General features: G+C 41.3%; 2 protein-coding genes across 5 annotated transcripts in view; both read left to right on the plus strand.

Annotated features, from left to right (window-relative positions):
- The first annotated feature begins 2284 nt into the window (after positions 1 to 2284).
- Positions 2285 to 3756, plus strand: LOC111670827 (transcription factor HES-2-like). Its single transcript, XM_023427739.2, has 4 exons — positions 2285 to 2412; positions 2517 to 2612; positions 2723 to 2810; positions 2913 to 3756. Exons 1-4 carry the CDS (start codon positions 2323 to 2325, stop codon positions 3242 to 3244), a joined length of 606 nt encoding a protein of 201 aa, XP_023283507.1. The 5' UTR covers positions 2285 to 2322; the 3' UTR covers positions 3245 to 3756.
- A 705-nt stretch (positions 3757 to 4461) lies between these two features.
- acot7 (acyl-CoA thioesterase 7) overlaps positions 4462 to 26763 on the plus strand; it is a 53345-nt gene continuing 31043 nt past the window's right edge. Inside the window, exons 1-7 of one of the 4 annotated variants that reach the window (XM_023427365.2) lie at positions 4462 to 4731; positions 9579 to 9696; positions 11021 to 11177; positions 21002 to 21093; positions 21370 to 21484; positions 22147 to 22161; positions 22371 to 22457. In XM_023427365.2, coding sequence (XP_023283133.1) covers positions 4679 to 4731; positions 9579 to 9696; positions 11021 to 11177; positions 21002 to 21093; positions 21370 to 21484; positions 22147 to 22161; positions 22371 to 22457 — 637 coding nt within the window. In that variant the 5' untranslated portion in view covers positions 4462 to 4678. Of the gene's footprint in view, positions 4732 to 8268; positions 8499 to 9578; positions 9697 to 11020; positions 11178 to 21001; positions 21094 to 21369; positions 21485 to 22146; positions 22162 to 22370; positions 22458 to 26763 lie in introns of those variants that run through there. The other 3 variants (XM_023427363.2, XM_023427366.2, XM_023427364.2) reach the window with 3 other exon arrangements.

Here is a 26763-nt window from a genome sequence, read left to right on the forward strand (position 1 = left end):
CTAACCGTAAGAGCAAAAACTCGGGAGAAGTGTACCCCCACCTACCCCTTCCCCCCACCCTTGTTCCAACCCCCATCATCCCTCGGTCCCAGCGGGGAGGTGAGGGGCGCGTGCAGTAAGTGTGCCTCTCAACTTCCTAGCAACGCTTGGATTTTTTTTAATATATATATTTTTTTTGAAGCAGCACAACTAGAAACCATGTCTACATGATCTGGACTCTGTAGACTTAATGTTTTTCCCATTTCAAGTCGTAGAAATACTCTTGAAATGCACTGCCCCTAATTCCATTTAAACTGTAGCAAACATTCACCTCCCTGTTAGTCATAAAGAGGGAATAAATCAAACCACTTGAATAATGCAAGGTGGAAAATAACTGAACGTTTATAGGCTATAAGACAAAAATATCCTCCTACCTAGTAGTAGTAAGATGACTGCAGACTTTTGATCTTCCTTTGTATAACTGCTTTCATATATTTATTAATTTATATCTTCATGGGTCATGTGTTTCTACTGTAGGACGTCGGCACCGTGTCAGAATAAAACTACCTCTGCACATTCTGAAGATTCTCTGCGTTTTTCAGTGTGAACTACCTGATGTTTAATACTCAGTCAAACAGGACGCTGTGAGGCAGACAAACACCCCCCCCCCCCATCAACAGATTGAGCTTTGTGTTTCGTCATCACCATGTAGCCTTATATTGACAAACAAGCATTTCATGATAGCTTGGACGCCAAGATATCCAGGAGTCAAGCTAAAGGAGACAATTGCATCACGGAGTTCCTAAACAGGGGGGTGAGAGGTTTGTTTTCAGTTGGACACTAACAACATGGACCCATTAGAAGCATGCAGATGGGATACCCACGCTAAAACTGCGTGGAGATCATGTGTCATGCGTGTAAGGTTTATAGAAAAAGAGTGTGTGTGTGTGTGTGTGTGTGTCACATCTTTTGGATGAGAGTTGGAGCTATACCATGGTGGAACAGGGAGTTTGGCTGTGCGGGATGCCGGTGTGGTGCAGGAGTGGGGGTGGGGTCATGCATGGAGGCTGGACGAGGGTGGGGTTCAAGGCTCGGTAACAGACAGCCATCTGGTCCCCGTGGCGCGTGCTGCACGCGTGGTTCCCCTGGGTGCAGTGGCATTTGATGGGTTGTCATGTCGCTCCAGTTTTTATTTGATATCTGCAAAATCTGAAGTCTGCAATTCAAAGTTTGTTTCATACCTCACAAGACACGATGGTTGGTAATTAACAAAACAAGTCCAAAAGTTAAAAAGTCTAAAGATTTATTAAAATGGCCATTGTTATTGAAGAACATGCTCCCTCACTATCCACCCGCTGTTTTTCAGCCCTGGCAACCGGGATACACCCTACAGGTAGAGACTCCCCCGGGCAGAAACTGCATAGAAACGTCATATGCAAAACTATTGTTGTCAAAATCTAAGAGCAGATGTTATTTGAAAGTAGCGTGGCTTGGGTATGTGATTGGAGTAAGAGTCTGTATCTCTGCAAACACTTTTCCATACACGCAACCCTGACCCCTATGTCAGCAATGTATGTATTGCACCCTGTTGTTCTAATTATTATATTATTATTTATTTAAAACATTCAGCATTACCTCAGTGATATGTGATCAAACTTGCTCATAAGCATAATAAAAAGTAAACAGCGTGGAACAGCAACAGGAAATCAAACAAATCTTATTAATAATGCAAAGTCAGAATTTGTTGTTTCAGATAAAATGTTATTTTTAATGTTTCATTAGCTCACCAAATAAATGGATACTATTCAGCCAACGCTTTGTTTCCAACCATAAATAGTTATTGGTGCGTAATTACGCGTCAATAATGTATTTGCAAAGAAAACAACCTGTTCCATCTACTATGCATAAACCTCATTGTTTACTAACAGTGAACTAAATTGTTAACTATTTAATATGATGTAGACTGAATTTGAAAGTTTGCAGAACTTGCATTGGGTGAATGGGCCAAACATTAAGCTTCTTTACGCACTTATTTCTTCACAGCTGAGGCAGATTTAGTTTGATTTAGTTTATGGATCATAACGCAGACACGCACTGCAGTTGTTACGCTTGGATTAGAGTAGAAGACAGATGGTTATCTTTCTAAATGTGATGCTTTTGTGTTTTTTTTTTCATGGAATACGTGGCCGGAGCAAATCGTTTTGAATCGGCTTGGGGGCGTACCCATGACGCACGAAGACCGACGCCACGGACCTGGATATATACCGCAGCTCTGGGCCGTTAGAGACAGATCTCCGCTGATTTCTCTCTGGACACTTCTCTGGCACAAAGACGACGCTGAAAATGTCTCCAAACATGACTTGCGAAGCTCTCCATTCTTTTTCTCCAAGGCTAACTGTGGCCAAAAGAAAACAGGCTCTTGAGCTCAGAAAGGTAAGAGAAGTCACTGAATTTTCCTTTATTATCTTAGACAGTTTCTCATATGTCTTTCTCTTAATGTATTGAATCAATAATAAATATTTTTTTGATCTTTTCAGACTATGAAACCTCTGATGGAAAAAAGAAGGCGCGCCCGCATCAACGACAGCCTAAACCACCTGAAAAACCTCATCCTTCCTCTTACTGGCAGAGATGTAAGTTATTAAAACGATCTCTACACATGCAGATTTCAGATAGACCTATTCTCACGTCAAGGCCACATTTAGACCCATATGTTTAACATTTGTTTTATTATTTTCTCCAGAAGACTCGTTACTCCAAGCTTGAGAAAGCCGACATCCTGGAAATGACAGTGAGGTTTCTCAGCGACATTCCACCCCTTCACACTAAAGGTGAGTTATTGTTCTGATTGTTTAACACGTTTCCTGACAAATGTATGAATGGCGGACTCATAATTTTTGAACAACGAAAATAATATTTCATCTCCTTTTCAGATTCCGCAGACAGTTACAGAGAAGGCTTCAAAGCCTGCCTCCAGCGCGTCTCCGCTCTGCTTCCCAAAACGAGCCTGGACCAAGACGCGTGCCAGCGCGTCAACGACTTCGTTCAGCAATCCATGCCCGCCACCGTCACCCCAACCTGCCGCAACTGCTGCGCCAAGAGTTTCAAGACTTTCCCTCAGATCCAGCAGAGACTCCTGAGCCTCAAATCCGGCTTCAGCTCCAGACCTGAGAGCCAGTCCCGCGGCAGCAGCGGCGCAGGGGCTCCCAGCCCAGCGCAGCCAGGCCCGCAGCCTGTCAGCGCTGCCATGTGGAGACCTTGGTAGATTTCTCAAGTGACCGGGTCTCCCAAAAGCTTGTGAAAAGACTGTAAAATATTTGATATCTAGGCAACATGTTGAGATAGCATCACGTGTAAATATACACGGTGATTTAATGCATCGTTTCCGTTGATGAATAGCCAGAATTCATCGTTAAATCGTATTGGTTGAGTATTATATACTTACGTTTTGCGCACGAGTCTGTTGTCCTGTATGAGTTGACAAATTTAGACAGTCGTATTTTTTTTAAATCTGCATGTATGTATACGGTAAATATTTAGTCCTCTCCGCGGACTAAGTTATTAAGGGCTATTGAAACAGCCCTGTAAGACCCCAAGGGTCAGTGTATGTTTGAATTTGCACCATAGACTTCAGTATCCTGTCTGTGCAGATGAATTTGTAGACATATTATGTGTCACTGTAAGTATCTCTGTTGGGATGTGTTTTATTTTTGCTATTGATAGCAGATGTTGTATATATACTGTATAAACACAAATAAAACTACGATGTCGTGGTTACATCTCGTGTTGTCTCTACACTTTATTGTAAGAATATTGGTCTTTACTCATGTGCGTAATTACGCATCCTTAACGCACAAATGGCTACACACTGCTGACACACTACAGCCAAACTGATTTGTATTAAAATTACAGGGCCAAAAAAAAAAAAAAACAAGTCACATGAAATATCACACAGCAAAGCGCACACACAAAGAACCGTGTGCCAAGGTACACGTGACTGAAAGGCAGCAGGGAAAAGGACAACGAAGTTTCAAGGCTGCCTCCTTCAAACAATAGGAGCATGGAAACTAAAGACAGCTTCAGCAGACTCCTTTGTTCAGCAACTATGATGTAATGTTTCCTTATATGGGAACATTTCTATGTTTAATTAGAAAAGGCAGGGGCGACACATCTGTCAAGCAGATTTGAACAGAATAAAAACCGTTAGTCAGCGCGACTCCTGGATGGATGTTGTGGTCAGAGGCGCCCTCTACAGGTGCCATGAAGCACCGCCCCTGGTGGTGCTGTCAGCTGCAGTCTCTGCTGCCCTCCTCCTGCGGTTCTAGGTATCGACATTGGTTTCCTGTGTTGCGCAATCACCATGTCTTTTCCGTTCACTTCGTTGCAAGTCATCGCTCACTAACTGTAACCTGAGCAAAATAACATACTTTGAAATTAGTTTTTTTTTTTTTTTTTGCTCCATTACACGAAACATCATTTCAGCATTACTGTGAGGTCTAAGTACTTTCCGCGCGGATGACTCATTTCTCTGTGAGAACGTGAGCAGAGCGGCCGGTGGACGCCGGAGGAGTCTGATCCCCCCTCACTGAGACTCCCATCACACAGGAATCTCGCTGCAACACGAGACCAACAAACCCGAGAGCTTATCATCATCATCATCCTCATCATCATCATCATCATCACCACCACCATCATCACCATGTCGGTACCGGAGGCGCGCGAGGCGGCGGGATCCTCTCTTCAATTATGCAGGTAGGAGCGTTTAACACGACACATTAACACATGTGTGAGCAGCCTTCACATGCTAGTAACGTGCTGCTGCCGCTGATAACCGCGCGGCTGCCGGCGTCGCTCAGCGTTCCTCCCGGGATAATCACCCGGATAATCCGCTACATGTCCCGATATAATGCACAAGTACACCCCCGTCTGCACAGACACACCGTCGCTACACCGTCGACAGGGTTTCATCCTGGGTAGTTAACGGTCATTGAAAGGGGGTGTTTTCATGTTATTAGTCAGTGGGCTTCCGGCAGAGGTGCAGACCATCTATGTCGCATGTCGTATATGATGACCTCAACGCGGTTAGAACCGCTGGGACGCGCTAAAACTACCAAGGACACGTTAAGGTCGCCATCATTTCACCGAAACGCCAATAAAAGTTTTATTTTAAAGTGTCGCCTTTGAATGATTTGGCTACTGTAAATAGTCTGTCTCGACTGTGTGCTGAAATAGCGTGGAGTTGATCCATTATTTATTCCCCCCCAAAAAAGAATATTGAAGAACATTGAAGGGAAACAGCCAGCTGAGCAGTGGTCATGACTGCCGCCCATTAAAATACCTTTACAATGAAAATGCTTCATTTCCCAGAAGCACGCAGGGTTGATTGTACAGTACTTGTGTTGGCCTGCAGGTGGAGGCCAACAGCTCTGTCACAGCATGTCAGAACTCAAGCTTATGTTTGAGATTGTTTTTGAAAGCCCCCACAGCTCACCACAGCTTTAAATTCCCTCAAAGCCGTCACACACAAACCTGTCCTGTGACTTGTCATGTCTTATCCTGCTTTGTCTTGCTAGTTGCATCCATTGAAGGCCTGGTTTATTTAGGTGTTAGCCACATTTGACACATTTTGACACACTGCTGACTCACTCACTGTTTGTTTTTATGTTTGGCTTCACAGAAAGAAGAGATTCCAACCTCATATATAACCACATACACAGAACAACCACATATATTTATGGATCTATAACCAGAGCAGATGCTGTCCTCAGCAGACACCTTGCTAGCCCAGTAAAATCACACAGTCCCTTTAGTTACAGCTGTAAGAAATTTCTAAAAACATGTCATGACCTCCTGTGCTTTTAAAGCTGAATTATAATTAAACAATGCAACTCAGTCTGCTCAATTAGACTGTTCAACCCAAGTAAAATGAACAATTAAAATATCAACCTGTTTGGTCGTAATGTCCGTGTGACAGGGAATTTTTCTGAAACATTTTCTTGTTTATAAAGTTATGGGGAAGGCAAGAACATTTGGCTGTTTGGTCAAAATATTCTTATATTTGAGCTGGTCAGTATGAGTCATAACCTGAAGGCCAGAGCTTTTATATGTGCCATAATCTATATTATGTTGTAAAGATTAGTAATACAATACGGATCAGATGATTCTGGCCTCAGTGGAAGCTGTGAAGCCTGTTTGACTTTAACATGAGTTCCCTGTTTAAGCGTTGAGCTGACTGACATGTGAGTAGCACAGTCATAACAGATTTACTTCACCTTTCACAGTGACCTTTACCCTCTCTTCAAACTGTATGAAAGGGCGGGTGTGTGTGTGCAAACATAGCCAGTTATCAGCCAGTTTTTATTTGCAGGGGTTTGTCAGTGACTGCAGCCACTCCATTCATTCATAATTCAGTGTGTCTCATGGCTGCAGTGCTGAGGCCACGCCCCTCTCTGGCAGTTGGAGACACCTCGCTGATGCTGCTGTACAAGCTGTTTAATATCAAAATGTGAAATATTGTGGATAACGCCACTCGTCACAAACATGAATTATAAGCAGAAATAAAAAGATGAAAACACCAGCAAACCTATTCCTGAGTCGTATTCACTTCATTCTCCACATTTCAGAAATACATTGGGACTTCTTACCTTCTTTTCAGGACCATGCAGAATGTCTGGGTTCAATGATTAAATGTGGTAAACAGTGCAGAACCACTGCGCTGTAAATCATCATTAGTTTTACAGTATGTTTGGAAAGATTTTATATTATTTTTAGTGCAGTTTTTCATTTTGGCCCTGAACATATAGGTTGATCTGCTCCGCAGTAAATGTTGACTGTGACCTGACTTCTGTAACCCCACTTTCTTTGTTCACTCGAGTCGCTCGGGCTGTGACCCTGACACTTTATTGCTTTCTTACAAATGTGGTAGATGTGATGATTTACACTTTAAGTAAGAGTCATCAAGTTAGTGTGTATCTGTCTGTTTAAACATACATTAATGCATACGTGTGACCGAGGTGTGTGTTTCAAGGTTGTGTATATACAGTTGTGAGTGTTTGACAAATACCTGTCTCACCTGGCGATGTGAGATTGCCTGGCTAAAATACAATTCAAGCCCAGTTTGCGATGCAAAGTCCCTCCACCCCAGTCGGATCTTTGTTCTTTGCTGTGGGTCCTGGGACAGAAATGACACGGACATGTGCTTTTCTGAAGCTTCTTCACACTTTTCACTACTATTCTTCTCGGCACAGGTAAAACTTTGGTGATTTATGTTTGTTTTAGCAAGAAGATTTTGATTATGGTTTATGGTAGTACGATGCCTTTTCAGGTAGTTGTCAGCTACAGTATATTTCAGTGGTGTAGTTGCTCGTGATGTCACTAACTCTAACTGATGAGAACTTTAAAGTCTAATTCCTCAGTGCTTCAACTTCAAAACTGATCAATACAGGCAACTGAAAAGTCTGCAAACTATGACCTGCATATTTTAGATACGTAATATTCATATAAATATGCACTGTTGTGTATATATTGAAGTATTTTCTACATAAACTACTTTCACATGCTAATTCTAACCAATCCACATGTTGGTGTTTACTAAAAACTACCCACACAAGATCTCGTACCTCAGTGAAAGATGACTTTAGGTTGTGTGCCGGTTCAGGGATTTCTGGCATGGTGCTCCTGTGAGGTTTACATTGACACAGAGAAAGACTATTGTAGGCTACTACTCTGTACATTATATACGTGATCCACCGAGTACATCTTCCTCATTTTGGTAGGTATATGTGATCAGGATCTTAAATCCTGACATCAGCTTTCACTTCTAAATCAAGTCTGGAAACACCATTGCCACATTTTTGTTCATTCTCTTGCCCTTCTTTAACAGCACCGTGGCTGTAGGTGTGGCTTTGCTTTTGCACCCATGAAATGGTTTGTCTGTGCCAGTGACACCTGGCACAGACGGTCAACGGACAACTGGCTTCTTTTGTGATTGTTTATAGATTTCTTAGCTGTTGTCGAAGAAAAATTCTAGAGATTCGTTTTCACGAATGAGCAATGAGAAGCAACTGATGCAGATATTTTCTGAAAGAAGATACAGATTCTAACTCAAACAAAATTCTCTGCCTGTCAGCTGTGGCACACAAACCTCATGTGTGATGATGACAGATTTGATTGGTGCTTGTGCATCAGTGGGTGTGTGTTGAGATCCAGTTCGACCAGTTGTGACAACTGAGGCGGGCTCAACATTGAACCCTGCATGACATCACTCACTGCAGCAATGTCAGGCCCCACAATCTCACAAGTTGAGAAAGTAGAGATCACACAGAAGGGGTAGCAGGTGAGACAGTGAGGCTGAGAGTAAAGATGCAGTGCTTTAGGCCGCGGAGCAGGAAGGATCAAGTGGATAAGACAGCAGCAGTGGTGGAGAACCGTCAAGCGAGTCAAAGCCAGCAAGTCAGAAGAGATGGCGGGGAAGGCGGGGAGGCCGGAACTAAGCAGGACTCTAAATATCAACTCAGCAGGTAGTTCAGATCTGACTCACACACACACACACACACGCACACACACACGCTGTGGGATGCTGAATATACTGGATACTTTGTCAGGTTATCGCTCTTTCCCCCGACACATCAAAAGACCCCGTACAGTTTGTGGTTTCTGTAAAACTCAAGTTATTACAACAATACAAGAAATGCTCCTAATTCCAATTAGCTCCTTCGTTAAATGTTTTAACGGTGGTTGACACTGTGTCAGAGAGGTGTTGCCTGAACTCTGCTATACAACAAAAATATTAACATGTCCTTTCAGTATATGCTGCATTCAGTATAGTATAGTAATATATGTATATAAGTATATTATAAAAGTACTGCAACACTTGTGACAGCAAGTTTCACAACCGCAGTATTTGTCAGTGTGTTGTTGTATTGGACTGCATTGTAATCTATAGGATTTACCCCCAGGTGTGGAGGGGTTAATGTGTTCGTCCCTCAGTGCGCCTGCTCTGATGCCAGTAAACTATTATTTAGTTTTGGGGATTTCAAAGATTCCACAGAATGCAAACTCTGACTCACACTGTTTTTAAAGGAAGGCTTTACTCGGCCATTCATATAAACAAAGGACATGAATCACATACCTGTTTAGTCTTCACCATCTGATTTCCACGATTAGTCAGATCTTGACATCTGTGTGTGTTTGTAACCTCTGAGTATGTAAACACGTTAGATTGGAAGCGGTAAGACTTGTTTCAGCCGCACACTGAAGAACTTGAAGCAGCTGACGTACATGACCACGCTGTTAGGGAGAATGATACTGAATGTCAACATGGGACAGACGTGGAGCGGTGAGGCTAAAAAAAAAAAATGATACTCTCAACTTTGTGGAAAATACAATATGGTTTATATAATCAGTGTTGAGCTCATTATGTGTCCACACCATCTGAGATGTGCTTGATAGAAATCCATTAAACTCAGCAGGTGTGTTTCTAGCTGAAAACACATGTGGAGGAAGATCAAGAACTCTTATAACACAAGGTGCCAATAACACGTGTTGTAATCCTACCGGCAGAGCCTCAGTCATGCTAATGAATGATCTCTTTGCCGCAGGATCATGCGGCCGGATGACGCCAACATCGTGGGCAACGTCCACGGCGGCATCATCCTCAAAATGATCGAGGAGGCCGGATGCATCGTCAGCACGCGACACTGCAACACGCAGAACGGGGTGAGAGGGAACAGAAGGTTTCAGACCTTACACTAAAATATTTCATTGTGCTGGTGATAGTTCAGCTGTTATAGGTTCAGTGTGAACCGTACGATCATTTAAAAAAACAGACTAAAATATAAAGTGCACAGGAGTCTGCATAGTGCAATAAATGTGAACTGCTCAGTTATTATCAATGATCAATTATTATATTAACCTCTTCTTTTATAAATTTGGAAAATATGTGAAATTGGGGAGAATTCGTCTAAAATAATCTTAAAAGGGCAAATGTTTCTGTCACTATGTTGTTTTGTTTTCTAGCGTGTGACGGGTCATTACTTTGCTCGAGGGGATTCCAGCTGAAAAGCTTAAGATGACGCAAAATGTATATTAACACAGATTGTCCAGCATTAAGAAAGTGATTAAGCCACTTTGAGACAGATACTTTAGGTCTTAAAATATGAAAAGCATGACAAAGTTTCACAGTTGAGCTTATTTACTTGCAACATCTTGTTAATCTCCCATTTCCAAACTGCACGGCTGCATTCATCTTGTTTATATCCAGGACAACTCCATCGTTGGTGAACTTTAACCGACTTGCATCATTCGATTGTCATCTCACCTGCTGAACATTCTGATCATACTCTGCTGATGTCCTTCATTTCACCGCGCTGATAAGTCATTAAGACAAACACATTGATGGACACAACATCCTTTCGCTTATACAACAGCACACATCTGAATCACAAAGACACATGAAACATTTCTTTAAAATAAAGAATGAAAATACTTGTACTGACATCACAGTCAAATTCCATAAAATTGATTATGTCACGGTGCATTTAGATTCCAGTCACTGGTGCCAACACTGATGTTCTTTTGGGTTTTTGGTTTATCTTTTACAGACATCATGGTACCTTTAAACTTATCTGAACACAGGGAGCGTGGTGACGCTGGAGGCATCACGGTCAAAGGTCGATGAATAAGATTATGTATCTTCACCTGGCTTTCACCTTAATCATGTTTAATGAATTTAAAGCAGTTTTGTGCTGCTGAAAGTGAAAGCTGTCATTGATGCTCCTCAGCATTCGCCTTAGATTGTTTCCGCCTGAAATAAAACGTCCTATATTTGAGGATCATTAATCTCCGTAGGAACAAGCAGGTTAGATACATCTCCAAGGGGGAGTAAGTTAGTTTGAATTTTCTACCCTTCATCATAAGAGGGAGATGAAAGCCGTTCTTTACTAAATGGCATCTTCATAAAAAAAAACATGTTTTCATTAATGTTGTGAATGTGTGTATGATATTTCTAAAAGTGTTAGGGCTGCTGTTGTCTCCTCTTCAGGACCGCTGTTTGGCAGCTCTGGTTCGGGTGGAGAAGACAGAGTTCCTGTCCCCCATGTTCATCGGCGAGGTCGCGCACGTCACCGCTGAGATCACTTACACCTCCAAGCACTCGCTGGAGGTGCAGGTCAAAGTCATGGCTGAGAACATTCTCACAGGTGACTCATTTTTGACATTTGAAACTTACCACACGGCAGTTCACGCATTGCTTTAACTATTTGATAATGCTGTGTTTCTAAGTATGAAATTTATCTGACACCTCGGGTTAAAATTTGAGTTTAAACCTGCTGCTTCACCTCAGCACTGTTCCCCTTTAGCCTCATTGTCACCCGTATCACTGCAGAGGAGATAAAAGAATGACAGAAATTCAAGTGGAATTCATAGGCAGGAAGACACACACACACACACACGCGCACACACACACACACACACAGACAAACTTGTGTGTATTTTGCCCGAGCAAGCCGCCACAGACACAAACTGCAAGCTTCCACGCATTCTGCACATCCACAGTCACTGTAATGGACTGACATGCAACCTGTTGAACAAGTTAGCACACACACATGCATGCACACACATACACACACATTCAACACTCTGACTATTAAAAACCTTGTAACCACAGCTTGACTCAACCGTAAACAACAACACAGGCCTACATATTGTTCCAGGAGTATGTCTAACTCACACAGCTCAAATCACTACTTCCTTAATTACAGTTTTCCGAGTGAATCTACAGCACCTACACACACGACACACGACTTGTCATTTAGGAAAATCACAGGTGTCACTCATAACATGAACTATGGCTCTGTTTGAACTGAACCTGAAGCAGCTAAATGGAATTCTATCATTCATTTTTAGCATTTATACCTGTGCTTCTTCTGCTGGGACGTTGTCAGTGTCTGAAAGCCCTCTGTCATCTACTACCAGAATTGGACAGTAACAAAGTACACTTACTTGACTACTGTACTTAAGTACATTTTTCAAGTATCTGTACTGTATTTGAGTATTTTTAATTTTTTTTGTAAACTTCTGACTTTTACTCCACTACACTTAAAGACAAATATTGTACTTTTGACTCCACCACATTTCTGAAGTGAAGTTTGAAGCAGATTTTAGACAGAGGAATTAATTTTTTTTTTTATTTTGAAAATGTGAACGACCATACACAGGAGAAAAAACAATCACAGCCAACTTCTACCCTGTCAGTCATGTTGTGCCGCTCCATGTTTGATCAGCTCAGTTTCAACTCGGAAGTGTCCTAATGATAACCACTAGATAAAGATAGGGCAGAAGATTCTTCAAGTCCATTTATGCAATTTTTAAATGAAATAAAGATTCATTTTGGTTTAGATGTTTGCTGTGTTTAACACAACCAAAATGCATCACTACCTACAGAAATGTGCCATCCAACTTGAGAAAGCATGTCGAGGTAAAGTACTCCAGTACTTCGACTCAAATAAAACATGTCACCTGTATTGCAGTAATATTTGACCAGAAGTATCTATACTTTGCAGCTGTGTACTTTGTCCAGCTCTGTGTACTACATCTTTACAAAGTATGATCTGACCCTACAAAACACTGCACACATTTATAGTTTCTTTTTTCATTTTATTACATTTGTTAGTCAGAATCATTCAGGCTTCAGTTAGTCAGAGAACTTATTTCTTTTCAAATTTAAATCATTAAGTACTATAAATGTGTCTATATGTAATGCTACAGAGGAATATAATTTAATTCTGTCACTCACTGTCGTTGGAAATGTATATAGTAGATATTTCATTTTCTTAGTTAGTCTTCTTACCGTCTATCCTCCTGTCGTCTGTTTGTGTTTTTGCTGAGATTTTTCAAATTAAAAAAGCATTTTACTCAAATGCTGTTTTTTTCACTTAGCAACTTTTGAGGTTAGGATGAAAAGGGGGAAAAAGAATGACCTCACTGTGATGTTCTGCTGTATGATCAGTAGAGGGCAGCACACAACAAGTAAAGCAGCGCTTGCACGGATGAAACACTGCTTTACATAAGGTGCAGCGGTAAGAGCTGAGGCAGGGGAATAGAAACTCAGAGCCATGTTGGTTTCCAGTTTTAGAATATTCGCCAAGTGATGCAGTCTGTAATTCTTGTCGATTAAGATTTGTACTCATTTAATGTGCAGTATGGGCATATAGAAGCATACACACACATATGTATGGAGGCCTATACATACACTGGCCAGAGTCCCTTCAGTAAAGATGCAGGGAGGATCGCACTGGGCTGACCCAGCGTTATCTCTGAACCTTTAAATGCCAGCGACAACAGCTCAGCTCAGACTCTCTGAAACAGCCGAATGTCATGTGCTGTGCAACTGCTAGAATTCATATCAAAGCAGGAGAGATGATGTCTACACCTATTAATACATGTAAAGACACACACACAATAAATCATAAAACAGGTGGTTATGAATGGATTTCAGTAACATGGGTGCATGTTGACAAGTCAAACAGCAAATCTTACTGGATTTTATGTTTATTTTTATTTAATGAATTGGTGATTAGGAAGTACTGTGCCATTAAAGCAACATGTCAGTCTAGTGTTTGAAGAGATTAAAGAGAGTGACGAAGAGAAAGAGACAGAATGAGGGAGACAGAGAGACAAATGGGAGGAGAGAAGCAGACAGACATATCAGTGGGCTAAAGGATAGCAGAGGGAATGAAAGAGGAAGAAAGAGTGAGAGTAGGGAAGAAAGAAGGATGAAGGGAAGGAGGTGTGAGAAACAAAAGAAGTATCCCCTAGACAGCCGTTGCCCTAGCAACAGGCTTGTACTGGTTGGTTGGCTGGTTGCTGGGCTGGAAGCAGGTTGACGGAGGCGGAGGCAGAGATATGAGATGACAGGTGGAGAGCAGCGTACATACATACAGGCATCAGACTACAGTACATGTGTGGCCTGTCAGGAAGGACCCCGATAAAGGAGAGAGCTAATGGACACAACACACTCAAGGCAGCGTTTGGTTTGGTGATTTATGATTCAGTGCAGTCATAACATTTTAATATGAAAAAAAGTTTGAATAAAATGGAATCCAGGGTTTATTCCTTTCCTGATATCTTTGTTCAATGAATCCAATATTTGCAATTTTACAGGCATACTTTAACTGTTTTAAACTTTCTTTTAAGTAAATACATTCTCAGCATATGTAGTTTATGTTCTAATAAAATAAAGATAAAAACAGATGCAGGTCATTTGGTGAGCCAGTTCTCAGCTCCACAATCCATTACAGTAATATGTTACTGTAATGGATCAGAAACTGATATGCACATAGTTTCAGTATTAATTAGATTTAACAAACCTTTCCAGTTTGGAAGTGCACGGCTGTGCATGTATGAGCTGAAAAAAGGGTCAACAGCTCTGAAGTCTAAGTGTAGGTTCAGTGTCAGGGCAGCGTGGGTGTGATGTAGAAGAGTGTAGTAAAGCTTGTGTTGAGAGGAAGCGAGTTCCTCTGGGATGTTAAACTTTACTCTCTGGAGGCTGCGTGGCCAAACACATCTGTGATGGGATTTGCTCACTTTATAGCTCAAATTATATATGAACTCAGCCTGCCATCACCCTCATTCATATTCAATAGCATCGTGTTTCAGTCTAACAAAGTCAAAAAGTACAACATATTCCATTCTAAGAAAATGAATTAGATTACCAGTATAGTAAGATGATTTTCCAGGACTGTGTAGAGTGAGCGGCTCGGTTTATGTCCTCAAATCAGACGAAACCCGGCCGCCTCAATATCAGAGGTCGAGTAAGCGGTGCTGGAGAAAGACGAACACACACTTCCTTCAGTGCTCCTTCAGAAGCTCCGCCTCCCAAAATGGACGCACATTGCCGAAGCGCTGACACGGTGGTGGAAATCCAGAGGATGTTATGCGTGGAAGAGAATACTCTCTCTCATAGCTGAAGTAAAAAAAAAACATATAATATAAAACATCGTCAAACAAACATGAGAACAAAGAAAGTAAAAACTAGAGCGAGTTAGTTGTTTCGATTATTTTTACAAAGTGACAGAAGGGAGGGCCTGACCCCAGTACCTGCTTAGTAACTAACCAGTTGGGGTGAGGCATCACAAACAATAGCAGATGATTGTATTTATGAACATGTTTGTGTCAGTGAATTCGAGTTGACAGCCATTATCCATATAAACTTATGGATGTCTGTTTTTATGTATTTATTTTAGTCTAAGCCTCAGCAGGATTGTCCAGTTTTACTCCCCGTACATGGTTCTGTGTAAATGAAAGGTTCAGCACATGTTTTGGTTTGCATACATCTTTGGATTTGTAATTTTGCAAATTTGTGTTTGCATTTATGTATATGCACAGCAGTCGTGCGCATCTGTACTGTATACATGCATGTGTGTGCATGGGAATGTGTGTGTGTTTTCATCAGTGTTTGGCCCTTTAAAAGGTTCCTGCGGGGCCGAGGGGGAAGAGAAGATAACGGGAGCAGACATTATTTGCTTCTGTCATGTCGGCTTAGCGTCAGGCCTCACACACTGTGGCCCAGTCAGACACAAACGCCGAGTGGATGTACCTGCACACATGTTCTGACACAATGCATGCACGTACCCGACACACTGACACACACGCGGTTGTGTAGGGACAACCTGCGTGCATACAAACCTTAATCCGCATCATACTGACACATTCTGTATAGAAAAAGTCACACACCTACGCATTCTCACACCCACACAGATGCACACTGAACACACACACTTCCCTTCTCTCCAAGAGAAATCTCATACTGAGGTAAGACTGTCAGGGTTTTACAAGCTCATACTTACATCTGTGACCAGGCAAAAGATTGATGGATGGCTTAGACAGGAAGACAGAAGAAGGAATCTTACTGTTTGGTTGTAAACATATGCAGTTTGTGCTTATATTTTTATGCATGCTTATATACATTAGATGATGAGTGTGTATGCAGCCATGCATGTTTTTGCAGCTTTGTGTACACAATATGTATACATGCATGCCTCTGCTGTGACAGTACGTATATTACACTCTGTGTGCATGTATCTTTATATTTATGCATTCATGTTTATTTTGTGTGTGTGTGTGTGTGTGTGTGTGTGTGTGTTGGGGGAGGAGGCGAGCATCCAGGTTCTACAGTCAGTCAGGCAGCATCTCGTCAGGCAGGCCTCAGTCATGGTCCCCCAGGGGAAGGCTGCCTACTGTGGGCACGAGCCGTGATGATTGTCCCCGCTGGAAGGGATAGCACATGCGCACTAATGTACTACACATGCGCATTCACACACAGACCAACACACATTGGCACACACAGATTTGCATATATACGTAGGTATGTACAAAACATGCATGAAAATACACACACATATCCTGAAAACTGCACACAGTCAGATAAACACACAGGTCCGATGTGATACACATAGATGCACTTTAGAGAGTTGCATGTGCTCAGGTGTGTAAACACACACACACACACACACACACACACATACACACACACACAGGAGCCAAGAGGTTTTTCAAAGAAAAACACTGAACATTAATGTATGAATAGACGCACGTTTGTACGCAGTCGCATTTGAACAAACACACATGCAAAATTCCCACGGAGGTAATAAATCTTGTACTGCACGCACACTCAGGCATACATTTGCATAAACACAGCATACACAGATTGTGCCCCCTCAATACGCACACGCACACATGCATAGACAGAGCTGAGAGCAGTGCATTGTGGGTTGAGGCTTAAAATAAGCATGACAGTTCCTGCCATGATCCCGGTGGGTCACACAACTGCACGTACTGAAAGAGTTCTGTGGGAATATGCGTACACACTTTTATAATTAAACACTATATATATATAATACGTATTGTTTGAGGCCTGTTGAGATATGCAGTTTATTGCATACCTTGAGCAAGATTATTGATGCTTTTCTTTTTTATTTAGCCGCCCAGTCAATCATCAGTCCCACAGCAGGAGAAAGGAGATGGGATTTTTTTGATGTAAAATCTATCAAATCTAAATCTAAACCCTAAATTAAAGAACATAACTCATAAAATGCTGAAAAATACCTTTAACAATCAAGTATGCTCGCCTGACGTTTGTAGCACAGAAGAAAGTTCATATATGAGGTCTGTAACAGGACCACACATCTACAGTGTTAAGGTCTTTTGAGAATAACAGAAAACTGTGGAGCGGTCTTTCGGCTCACGGTTGGATCTCCACGCTTTGGATTCAGCTTGATCACTTAAAATATAGCATGATGTTTAAACTGGGTATGAGATATTGTTATTTCTGTCAGAAAGTTCCATCCCAAAACTCTACTCCTGGCGGGATTTCATCTATTCCTATCAGGCTGTAACGTCCCTCAGCGGGACTGTAATGTAGTTAAAACTAATGGAGCCTTGGCTCTGCACAATGGAAAATCTGTGGTTTTGATCGTGGGGATCAAGCACTAAGAACAAATCTTGCTGCACTGTCTCTGAGCTGGGAACATGCTGTTCAGGAAGGAGAAAAGAAAACAAGGGGGGGTTTTCTGCTCGTAGGAAGAACGAAGGGTGGTGAGGAAGAGACAAAGGGGAGAGCAGAGAGGTGAACGAGTAAAAGGCAGCAATAAATCAAGTGAAACTGCTTGTGGGGAAAGAAATGGATGAGGGTGAAGTGGATGGAAAGAGATTGGGGCAAAAGAGAAGAAGAAAGAGGAGGAAAGGCTCAATAGTATTCGCAGAATTCTCAGAGTAGTACAGACTGGGATTTGGGACTGTTCAAAGAATTTGAGAACAAAAAAGTGCATTTAGGAAATTTCAAGAATGGTATGATGTCATGACTGATGCCTTAAACTTAGATTAAAGGGGATTGGATCATGCACGAGCAGTGGTGGAGGGACATTTCCTCTACTTGAACACTCATGTCAGTAGTAAAATCAGCTCCCCAACATGTTTTAATGTTTTTAATTTATAATGAAATATGACAGAGCATAGTGTTTGGGAATTCCGCTGCCTATCATGTAGTAGGGTCTGCCTGTGCGGCCGCTGGTGCTGTTCCTGTTGTAGTTAGTAAAACCTGATTCACAGGAGTTTTGTAATGTAATCTGCTAAACGTTGAAGGTTTTGGGGTACACACATTGACAGTCAGATAACAGTGATTGTTGCTATGCTTACATCAGTAGCCTATGTTTCATTCCTGCTGCGCTAAGTGCTTCCTGTTTGCTGACATTAAACTCCTGTAAAATTAGTGAAGTGATGTTAGTTGGACTGTCCACTGTGTAATATCCTTCCTCACATTTTCTTCTCGCATGTTCATGCACTCAGTGCACTTCTGCATGTCCGTTACACGGTCATGTTCCACCAATACGCCATCTTTTTTCTTTCTTTCTTTTTTTTTGGTTTTTTTTAAGTACCTGCCCCTGCCAGGTGCCATTAATCTCAACCGTCATCACAGCTGCCAGTGTGCGCGTTTACATTCATGAAGCTCCTCGTTCTAAAGCTGCCACCGGATGAACTTGAAAAACCATTCACAAAGTCACTGTGCTGTTAGTCAGTTTGTGCAGCTTTGTGCCAGAGTGTGGAAATTTTAACGAACAGATTTGTGGAGCTTGTGTTCGGGGTTGATGTAGCCAATTCTTCCTGTTCACTAATTCATAAATCTAATACATTTTACAGTTTTTAAGGTGCATATTGTGACTGTAATCTGCTTCAAGTTTGTTTCCCCCTTAACAATGTCCATGATACTGCAAAGTGTGAGCACTGTGAAGGTAATGAGGGTGCAGGCAACGACAAAGTCAAACACTGACATTGTCTTCAATTGATGCAGAGGGATTTCAAATTCAAAGCCGGTTCCCTGGTTACGTTCTGGTCAAAAAGGTTATCAGTCGGACAGGGAATGGTTCTTAACTGGCTGGTTCATTCCAGTGCTTCACTCTCTACTCTTTGTCCCTCTGTCCCTCCTCCTTTCCTGCCCTCCATCCTAAACACAGTTCATGTAAAAGGTCCAGCAGGAGCTAATAATAGACTGGAGTCTCTCAGTCTTGGTAGAGTCAAGGATATGTAAATATGCCTCCCTTTCTCCTGTTGGCAACTTCCTGGTTGCTGGCAAGGGCGGGAGCCAACGAGAGGAGGAGGAGAGAAGTGCGGTTGGCATGGCAACGCCACCCGGGTGTCTGCATGGTTTTAACTCGGGTGTAAAATGCAAATGTTATTCCCCAAGAGCAGCCTGCCATAAGCTGCTTCTCCCACTCTCTTCTCTCAACTTCACATTTCCTTCTTCCAAGTACTGTCGATCACAATTCTCCATTTTCATGAAGATGTTTTTTTATTTATGAGGCATCCTATTTTTATGTCCATGTTGCAGAAATGCATATTTATTGTAGGCAGCTTGAAGTTTCTATGTAATTGAGCCAAGTATGTATTGTAAAAATATGGGAAGAGCAACAATTAAAGAAAATGTATTTGTGTCACATTTAAAAAAATAGAACTCCAGTTTCAAAACATCAAATAAATCACTCTATTTATCATCCATGATAATGAGACTAACCAACCCACTAAGTTCATCAGATGGTGCAGCAATCCGATGAATAAAGTAAAAGCCTTTAACACTTGAAGATCGGCGATTTCATTTCAACCTGCTGGCCCTTTGCTGTCTTTAATCTGTGTGTCTCCCTTGTGTGCCATAATAACACAACCTCAAAATAGCCCTCTCTCTCTGTCAGGGAATTAAGTGAAAAAGTGTAGGCAGAATAGAGCAGATATCACTATGACAACCTCACCGCCTGATTGCTATGAGATGTGATTTCTTCGAGTTTCATCTTCTGATCTTCTGATTTTTAACTTTCTATAGGAAGGCAGAGACGACGCTGCAGCCCCGAACCACCAAAATGTTTCATCTTCTGTACTGTACAGAAAGATCAGATGTGTGTATTTGCAGAGGCGGTGTACGTCACTCGCTGATGATGAAAATGCTTTTATGTAGGGATTCAGAAGACAAGAGAATCTAATGGATAACATTGGACAGCATTTATTTATTTTTAATTTTGCAAGATATTGACCCCTAAGACAAATAATAGCATGTAATACCCATTAATATTCTCACTTTAAATACCTGATATCTAAACTGTTAAAATAATTGTCCATTATTTAAAAATGGAACAAACCAAAAACCAAATACTGAACTGGGTTAGTTTGTTATCACTAGCTGGTCACCTTGCCCCAGGGATTAGTTTACACCTGATCTGTAAGAACTGCAGGATTTCAATAGTTCAGTCCAAATCAGGTTGGAGAAAAAAAAAACAGAACAAATGTGAGAAAAACAAAACAATCACTGATGCGTAGCTTTTATCAACATTATTAACACCCATGTAAACCTGTATATTCTGGTTGATTTTTTGCAGGTCTGAATGATTTAATAATTTCTTGTAGTTTCATGTGCATCTTAAAAAAAAAGAAATGCTCATGAAAACTTTTAACCTTAAATCTTTAAACTCCTCTAATGATAATGTGTTGACTGCCAAAAGAAAACTATGAATGTCACAACATAAATGTTTGCTCAGAGAATTTAACGAGTGAGTAGCTACTGTATACCATCCGTTTTATATTCACAATATAAGAATGCAGGATTTAGGGATTATGCTAAACCTTGTGCAAACCGAGTGAACGTGTTCGGTGAATGCGAGCTTGTGTTCTGAATAGACATGAATGATTGTCTTTGAATATTGTCCTCATTTGTTTTTGCTCCTTTGTTTGCAAAAGAAAGACTAATCTTTGGGCAGCACCAATGGATTTGTAAAAATTGGATTGGCTTTTATTGGGGTGTTAATGAAAGTGTCTGTTTTGACAACAGCTATTTCGAAAATGGTTTTTCTCCATTATTGTGAAAACTCGGTTGGTTTACAGTCGCAAAACTCTTCCACCGTTTATTTGGTAGACGAAAGCTGTAAATTTCCTCTCTGACATTTTCCTCGGCACAAGAATTCAACCTTTTTCTCTGTGACCGCAGGAGCCAAGAGGCTGGCCAACAAGGCAGCGCTGTGGTACGTCCCCTGCTCTCTGCAGAATGTCGACAAGATTATGGAGGTGCCGCCTATCAAGGTACATATCCATTCTGACCCAATAGACCCAAGTTTGGCATTTCACTTGTCAACGTCACTCTCTTTATCGGACTCTCTTCCCTTCATATGTATAAGCAACAACATGATCACAAGTCAAGGAGAGGGATAAAAGAGATAAAGATACTGACATTTAACAAGCTGAAAAGCCCATTTTACTCGTCTTGTTTGTCTTGAAAGTCAATGTGATAAAATCTGTCTATATACTTTATATACAGCCATGTATATGTGAATATGTTTATAATGTATATGCTTGTAGTATGCCAGTGCAGAGCAAGGGGAGGAGGGCAGGAAGCGCTACGAGGCGCAGAAGATGGAGAGACTGGAGACCAAAGCAAGGATTGAAGAGGCTGTGCCACCTCCACCCAACCCAGGTAATATCCGACCCTATAGGCCCCAAATCAAATTTAAACATACAACAGTGATCTGAAGCTGGGGACGATGTTCTCACTCCCACATGGATTGGAAAATATTGCAGATACAAGCTGAAATTAAGTCTTATATCTGCCATAATTGATGCTAACATTGTCATCTGAAATTTAATTATGGTTTAACCTGCATATACTGTTGTACTACCAAAGTGCAGGAATTTAAGAAGGTGTAGTGGTTGTAGTAGCAGGAGAACATTTAGGCCCATATACTACAGGAGACCAGTAGTTCTGTATCACTGTACATGTATTTCCATTGTGGTACTGTTTATTTGCACATTCAGATGAATTCAATTTTGCTCCTTTTACACTGTTTTTTTTATATATTGGAAAATACTGAAGTATTAATAATGACAACTGCCAGTGGAATAAGCAAAGACTCCCTCATGCTTTCAGTATTTAATGTACTATGGTGCACTGTTGTTAACTTGTGTCTTCCACTAAACGTTGCACTTGTGCAGCTTCAACAAACAGTATATTGGACATTATAGAAACTACTGTATTCAGTAACAGTCAGTTGATCAAAGGTGGTTATTTGCTCTGTAAATGTATTGATAATGAAATTGCTACACTAATTCTCTAATTTTGTCATATTGGCTCAACTGCAGACGACCCAGCAAAAGGTATGCTAACTTGTTCAACATGTTGCATGTCAGTCCATTACAGTGACTGTGGATGTGCAGAATGCGTGGAAGCTTGCAGTTTGTGTCTGTGGCGGCTTGCTTGGGCAAAATACACACTAGCAAGTTTTTCTATGCAAAAATTCCTTTTTTCACAAATCTCTCTTTTGTTTGTGTGTGTGTGTGTGTGTGTGTGTGTGTTTGCATTGCAGAACAGCACACTGTTGGTTTCAGCCAGTCCAGTCTGATCCATCTGGTTGGTCCTTCTGACTGCACACTACACAGCTATGTTCATGGAGGTGAGTTCAACTATATCTTTTTCATTTCCAGATTGGAGGTGGATTTGGTCATTAGGTAGACGGTTAACTTTCTGTCTTAATGCCAGAAAGTCACAGAGTCAGCTCCAGACTCCATCCATAACACACTGCTGAGGAAAATGAGGAGTCTTTAAAGGTCCATTAGGCAAATCTTTTGATATTAGCAATGAATGAAATGAATGAGATGTGAGGGGTCACTTGTGGTGCCGAGCCCACTGAGAATTTACAGCAGCTGAAGATTTCTTTCTCAGATGTTGGTGGGTGAAACCAAGAGCTGAAGAACAGTAAGTAGCAAATGTATACTCCATCTGGATGCTGATTTTGGTCTGTGCTTGCTGGATGGGAAGTGGGCATTAGTTTGCAAACAGGTTAGCACTGGATAAGCCAATAGTCTGTGAGTCTCAGGCTTTTTTTCTTTAAGTTTGTTTTGGAGTTTTTCTGCTCCTTGTCAAAAATAACTTATTTCTAACAATCCAGTAAAGAGTGCATGGAAACTTTTGTGGTAACAGAAGAAGATGCAGTTCCTCCAAATGAATCCGAGCAGTGTGTCTGCATTAACCTTTTCAACCACTCTTCAAACTGGCCAACTTCTCTACTCTCTCTTAGCAGAAAGAATAGGCTACAGACTGATCAATTCAAAATTGTACGTGTTTTTCTTGACAAGGAAGTAGCATTGCTGCAAGCGTGCTGTGACGTATAGGTCTCTTAGCAAAGCTACATAAAGTATTTACTGTGCATGTGTGTTCCTGACGCAGCTCACTGGTGGTTCCTGCTTTAATCTCCTGAAGATGTAAATGTTACGCATGCATACAATATGTGTAAGTCAGCGGGAGAAACGCAAGGAAACAAATAACGTATCTGATACACTCACTTCACTGAAGTATGGAGCAGTGAACTTCTATCGTATTGAAATTATTACAAAGGACAATTTTATATCTGATTTGAGTTGCACTCAAAGTCAAATGTACAACCGCACTGTGTGATTGATCCAGTGCTAACAACTGCTGACAAGCTGTTTCAGCACTCAGTGTTTCCAAGTCACCCTCTGCCACTTAGTCCCCAGTATCTGTCACATTTCTTTTTCATTGGCACACATGTGAAACAAAGAGCACATAAACACCAGCAGACTATTATTCACGGCAGGGACGGGCCAGACGGTAAGGAAAAGGAGAGGGTCGGACACTGACACCTACAGCAGAGAACATATACAGAGGGGTTAAAAGAGAGGAGGGGCGGAGTGAGGCGGAGAGATTTATAGAAGAAGTAGAGAAAGGTACTTAGAAGATGGGGCAAGAAAAGACAGAATGAGAAGAGTAATTAGCAATTAAACATTTCAACATCACATGTATTCAGTGCACATCCACATGTGTTTTCAGTACTACATTGTTCCGTTTATTTCACTTTTTTTTTATGACTCACCGACAAGGTTCCTCCAAATTGTATAGCCTTTGGCAGTAAACTCGGGACCTTACGTTGGTACAGCGTGTCCTGTGGCGGCACAACAGAGGCGCAGAGGAAAAAACACTCCAAAGTGAAGCATCCTTGAGAAAGAATTTCATGCTTTTAGTACCTAAGTGAATGGATGAGGAAGGTAACAATGAAGATGTGTTTGTAAGTTCTGAGGGTGAGTGTGTAGGCTTTGTGTTGTAATGAAGTTCTGTGTTACTTGCATTGACAGTATTCTGTGCTGCAGTGATCATGGCTGTAATGGTGAAGAACAGAATGACAAGGATGCAACAGGAAATAGACAACTAGAACAACAAATGGAAAACACAGGGCCCTTATAACAGGAATTTTATGGCGCTGATGCCGTTTCCAGTTCTGTGCTTCGCTTACAATAGTCGACCCAGAGGCTTAAATCGTCCCTCTATCACTCGGTTTTTGACCTCGTCAAAATTTCTCTTTGGGCCTATTCAATTACCTATATCTCAAAAAAAGCATTTGTGGGCTCTTTGGTAGTATCAGTATTTCTTCTGCATACATTCACAACAACTGTATTCACATCTTGTAAGCAAGCTGCTTCCTGTTGTGCTTTTGTTGTTTCTCCTTTGGCCCTTTTCTCAGCTGGGTCTGAGCCATATTCCAAAAAAACAAACAAACAAACAGAGAGCAAACTAAGATTAAAAGCAAGATAAACAATTAATCAAATAAGTGCATATGCAGATTTAATGGTTTGAACACCCATAACCAAAAACTTCATTATCTGATTTCCCAAACAGCATTAAAAAGCAAACCATCACTAGAAACCATTCTGGCTGCATCTGTAACAAATCCAACATTTTATCAGCACAGAACAGATGCTCTTTATCAGTCGAGGTATATTGTTTCTGGCAGAATGTTCCTAACTCATACTGCCATTTCTATTGAGGTCAGCTATGTAAAGAGGCCATCAGAGAGACACCAGATAGTGAGGAAGAAAAACATAAGGGAGATGTTGACTGAGAAAGAGAGGGAATGAAAAGGAGCCAGGGAAGGATGGCAGGATGGAAGAAGGAGGGAGCAGGGTGGGACAGATAAGTGTTGCACGTTTCATGGTTGCCTTTTTAATTTGAAGAGCTCACTGAGAAATCTGTCCAATTAAAAATCAAATGTGGAACAAGCATGCAGGTCATTTAGACTACACACACACACACACACACACACAGACACACCGCTCTCTCTCTGTACATGCCATTGCTCATTAGGCAATGTTCCCTGTTGTTCGCCGCTGCTGCTTTCACTACACTTATTTTATTTACATAACCGAGTCAGGTCAGGCAGCCAGGGCTCTTGCTCTCTCTCTCTCCTACTGTGACTTACTCTGTCTCGCTCAACCTCTGTCTTCTCTCTCTACTCTTGTTGGAGAAAAGCAAACTGACTTCTTCATGACAATGACAGGTTATTTACATGCTGTATGTGAACATCTGAAAACACACGCATGTAAATTTTGTTAACACACAAAAGATTCTTTATTGGTTTCTCTGTAAAATACTTTTTTACTGACTGACAGCAGATGGTAATAGCAGAACCAACATGAGACACCACATGTATCCAGCCAGAGATTTGACAATTATGTTGTTGATGCTTATGCAATAATATTATTCAGTTCTTTGGCATCAAAGGATTTTCACATCCTATTCATTACAATAAAACATAGTTCTGATATTGTTTGCCAAAGTTTTGCTGCTAACGTTGTCTGCCTCTGATATTTATATATATTCATATAATTTCATTGGAACCTTCTACCGAGGAAATAATCCCTGGGAAAAATGTTGACTTCTGTGATGATCCAGATCAACAGAACATTTCAAGAGTCACAAGTAAAAAAGTGAGACGATATATATTTTTGTGATTTGAACTGTAGTTTTGATGTTTTGTGGAGAGTAGATCACATTTGTGGAGTCAAGAATTATCAATCAATAAAACATGCATGTGCTGCTTGGCACTAGTAAAGGTGAACAGGCTGCACGTTGCGTTGGAAATGTTCCTGATAAATACCCAAAATGTTTACAAAGACAGATGTTGTCCGGGCCTGTAACTGTACAGTTGCTCCTCAAGTGGTCAATACCTGGGTATATAATGAATGTCTTCAACATGCCTGAAAAACTTTCTAAATGTGAGAAAAGATCAGAGGATCAGAAACTTGGACTCCAGCCCGCCACGAAGCCCATTAACTCAACATTCTTCCTTTTCCTTCTCATTCTTTCTTTCCTTTTCCTTGTTGCTGCTTCTTTACCATAAACCCACCTCTCCTCATTATCTCATTGTCTCTCTTCCGGTTCACTTCCCTCCGTCCTTCATTTCTAACTGCTGTTTCCATGGAAACTTGCCTCAGGTGGACACCACTGCAGTCCGATTAGATATATATATACTTAATTTATCCCCTATCCAGTACCTCATTAGTAATGATAATAATAACAGTTATAGTAAATAATAAACAATAATAATTAGATTAGTCCACTTCCTTTGGCTGAGGTGTTGTATAGCCTGATGGCAGTGGGAACAAAGGATCTCCTGAACTTCTCTGTTCTGCAGCGCAGTGAGATGAGATGTTTGCTGCAGATGTAGCTGCTTCTCTGTCCTGCCAGAATGTTGTGGAGAGGATGGTTGGTGTTGTCCAAGATGGCCTCCATCTTACATTGCATGTGTCTCTCCACAACAGTCCTGAGTGAGTCCAGGCTCCTGCCAAGCACAGACCCAGCCTTTTTTACCAGCTTGTCCAGTCTCTTTGTGTTCATTCACACATGCTGCTCCCCCATCAGACTGCAGCATAATAGAGTACACTGTCCACCACTGACTGATAAAACAT

The sequence above is a fragment of the Seriola lalandi genome, unplaced genomic scaffold (genome assembly GCF_002814215.2).
Source record: "Seriola lalandi dorsalis isolate HSWRI2012SDOR001 ecotype SW California unplaced genomic scaffold, Sedor1 jcf7180002054861, whole genome shotgun sequence".
NCBI lineage: Eukaryota > Metazoa > Chordata > Actinopteri > Carangiformes > Carangidae > Seriola > Seriola lalandi.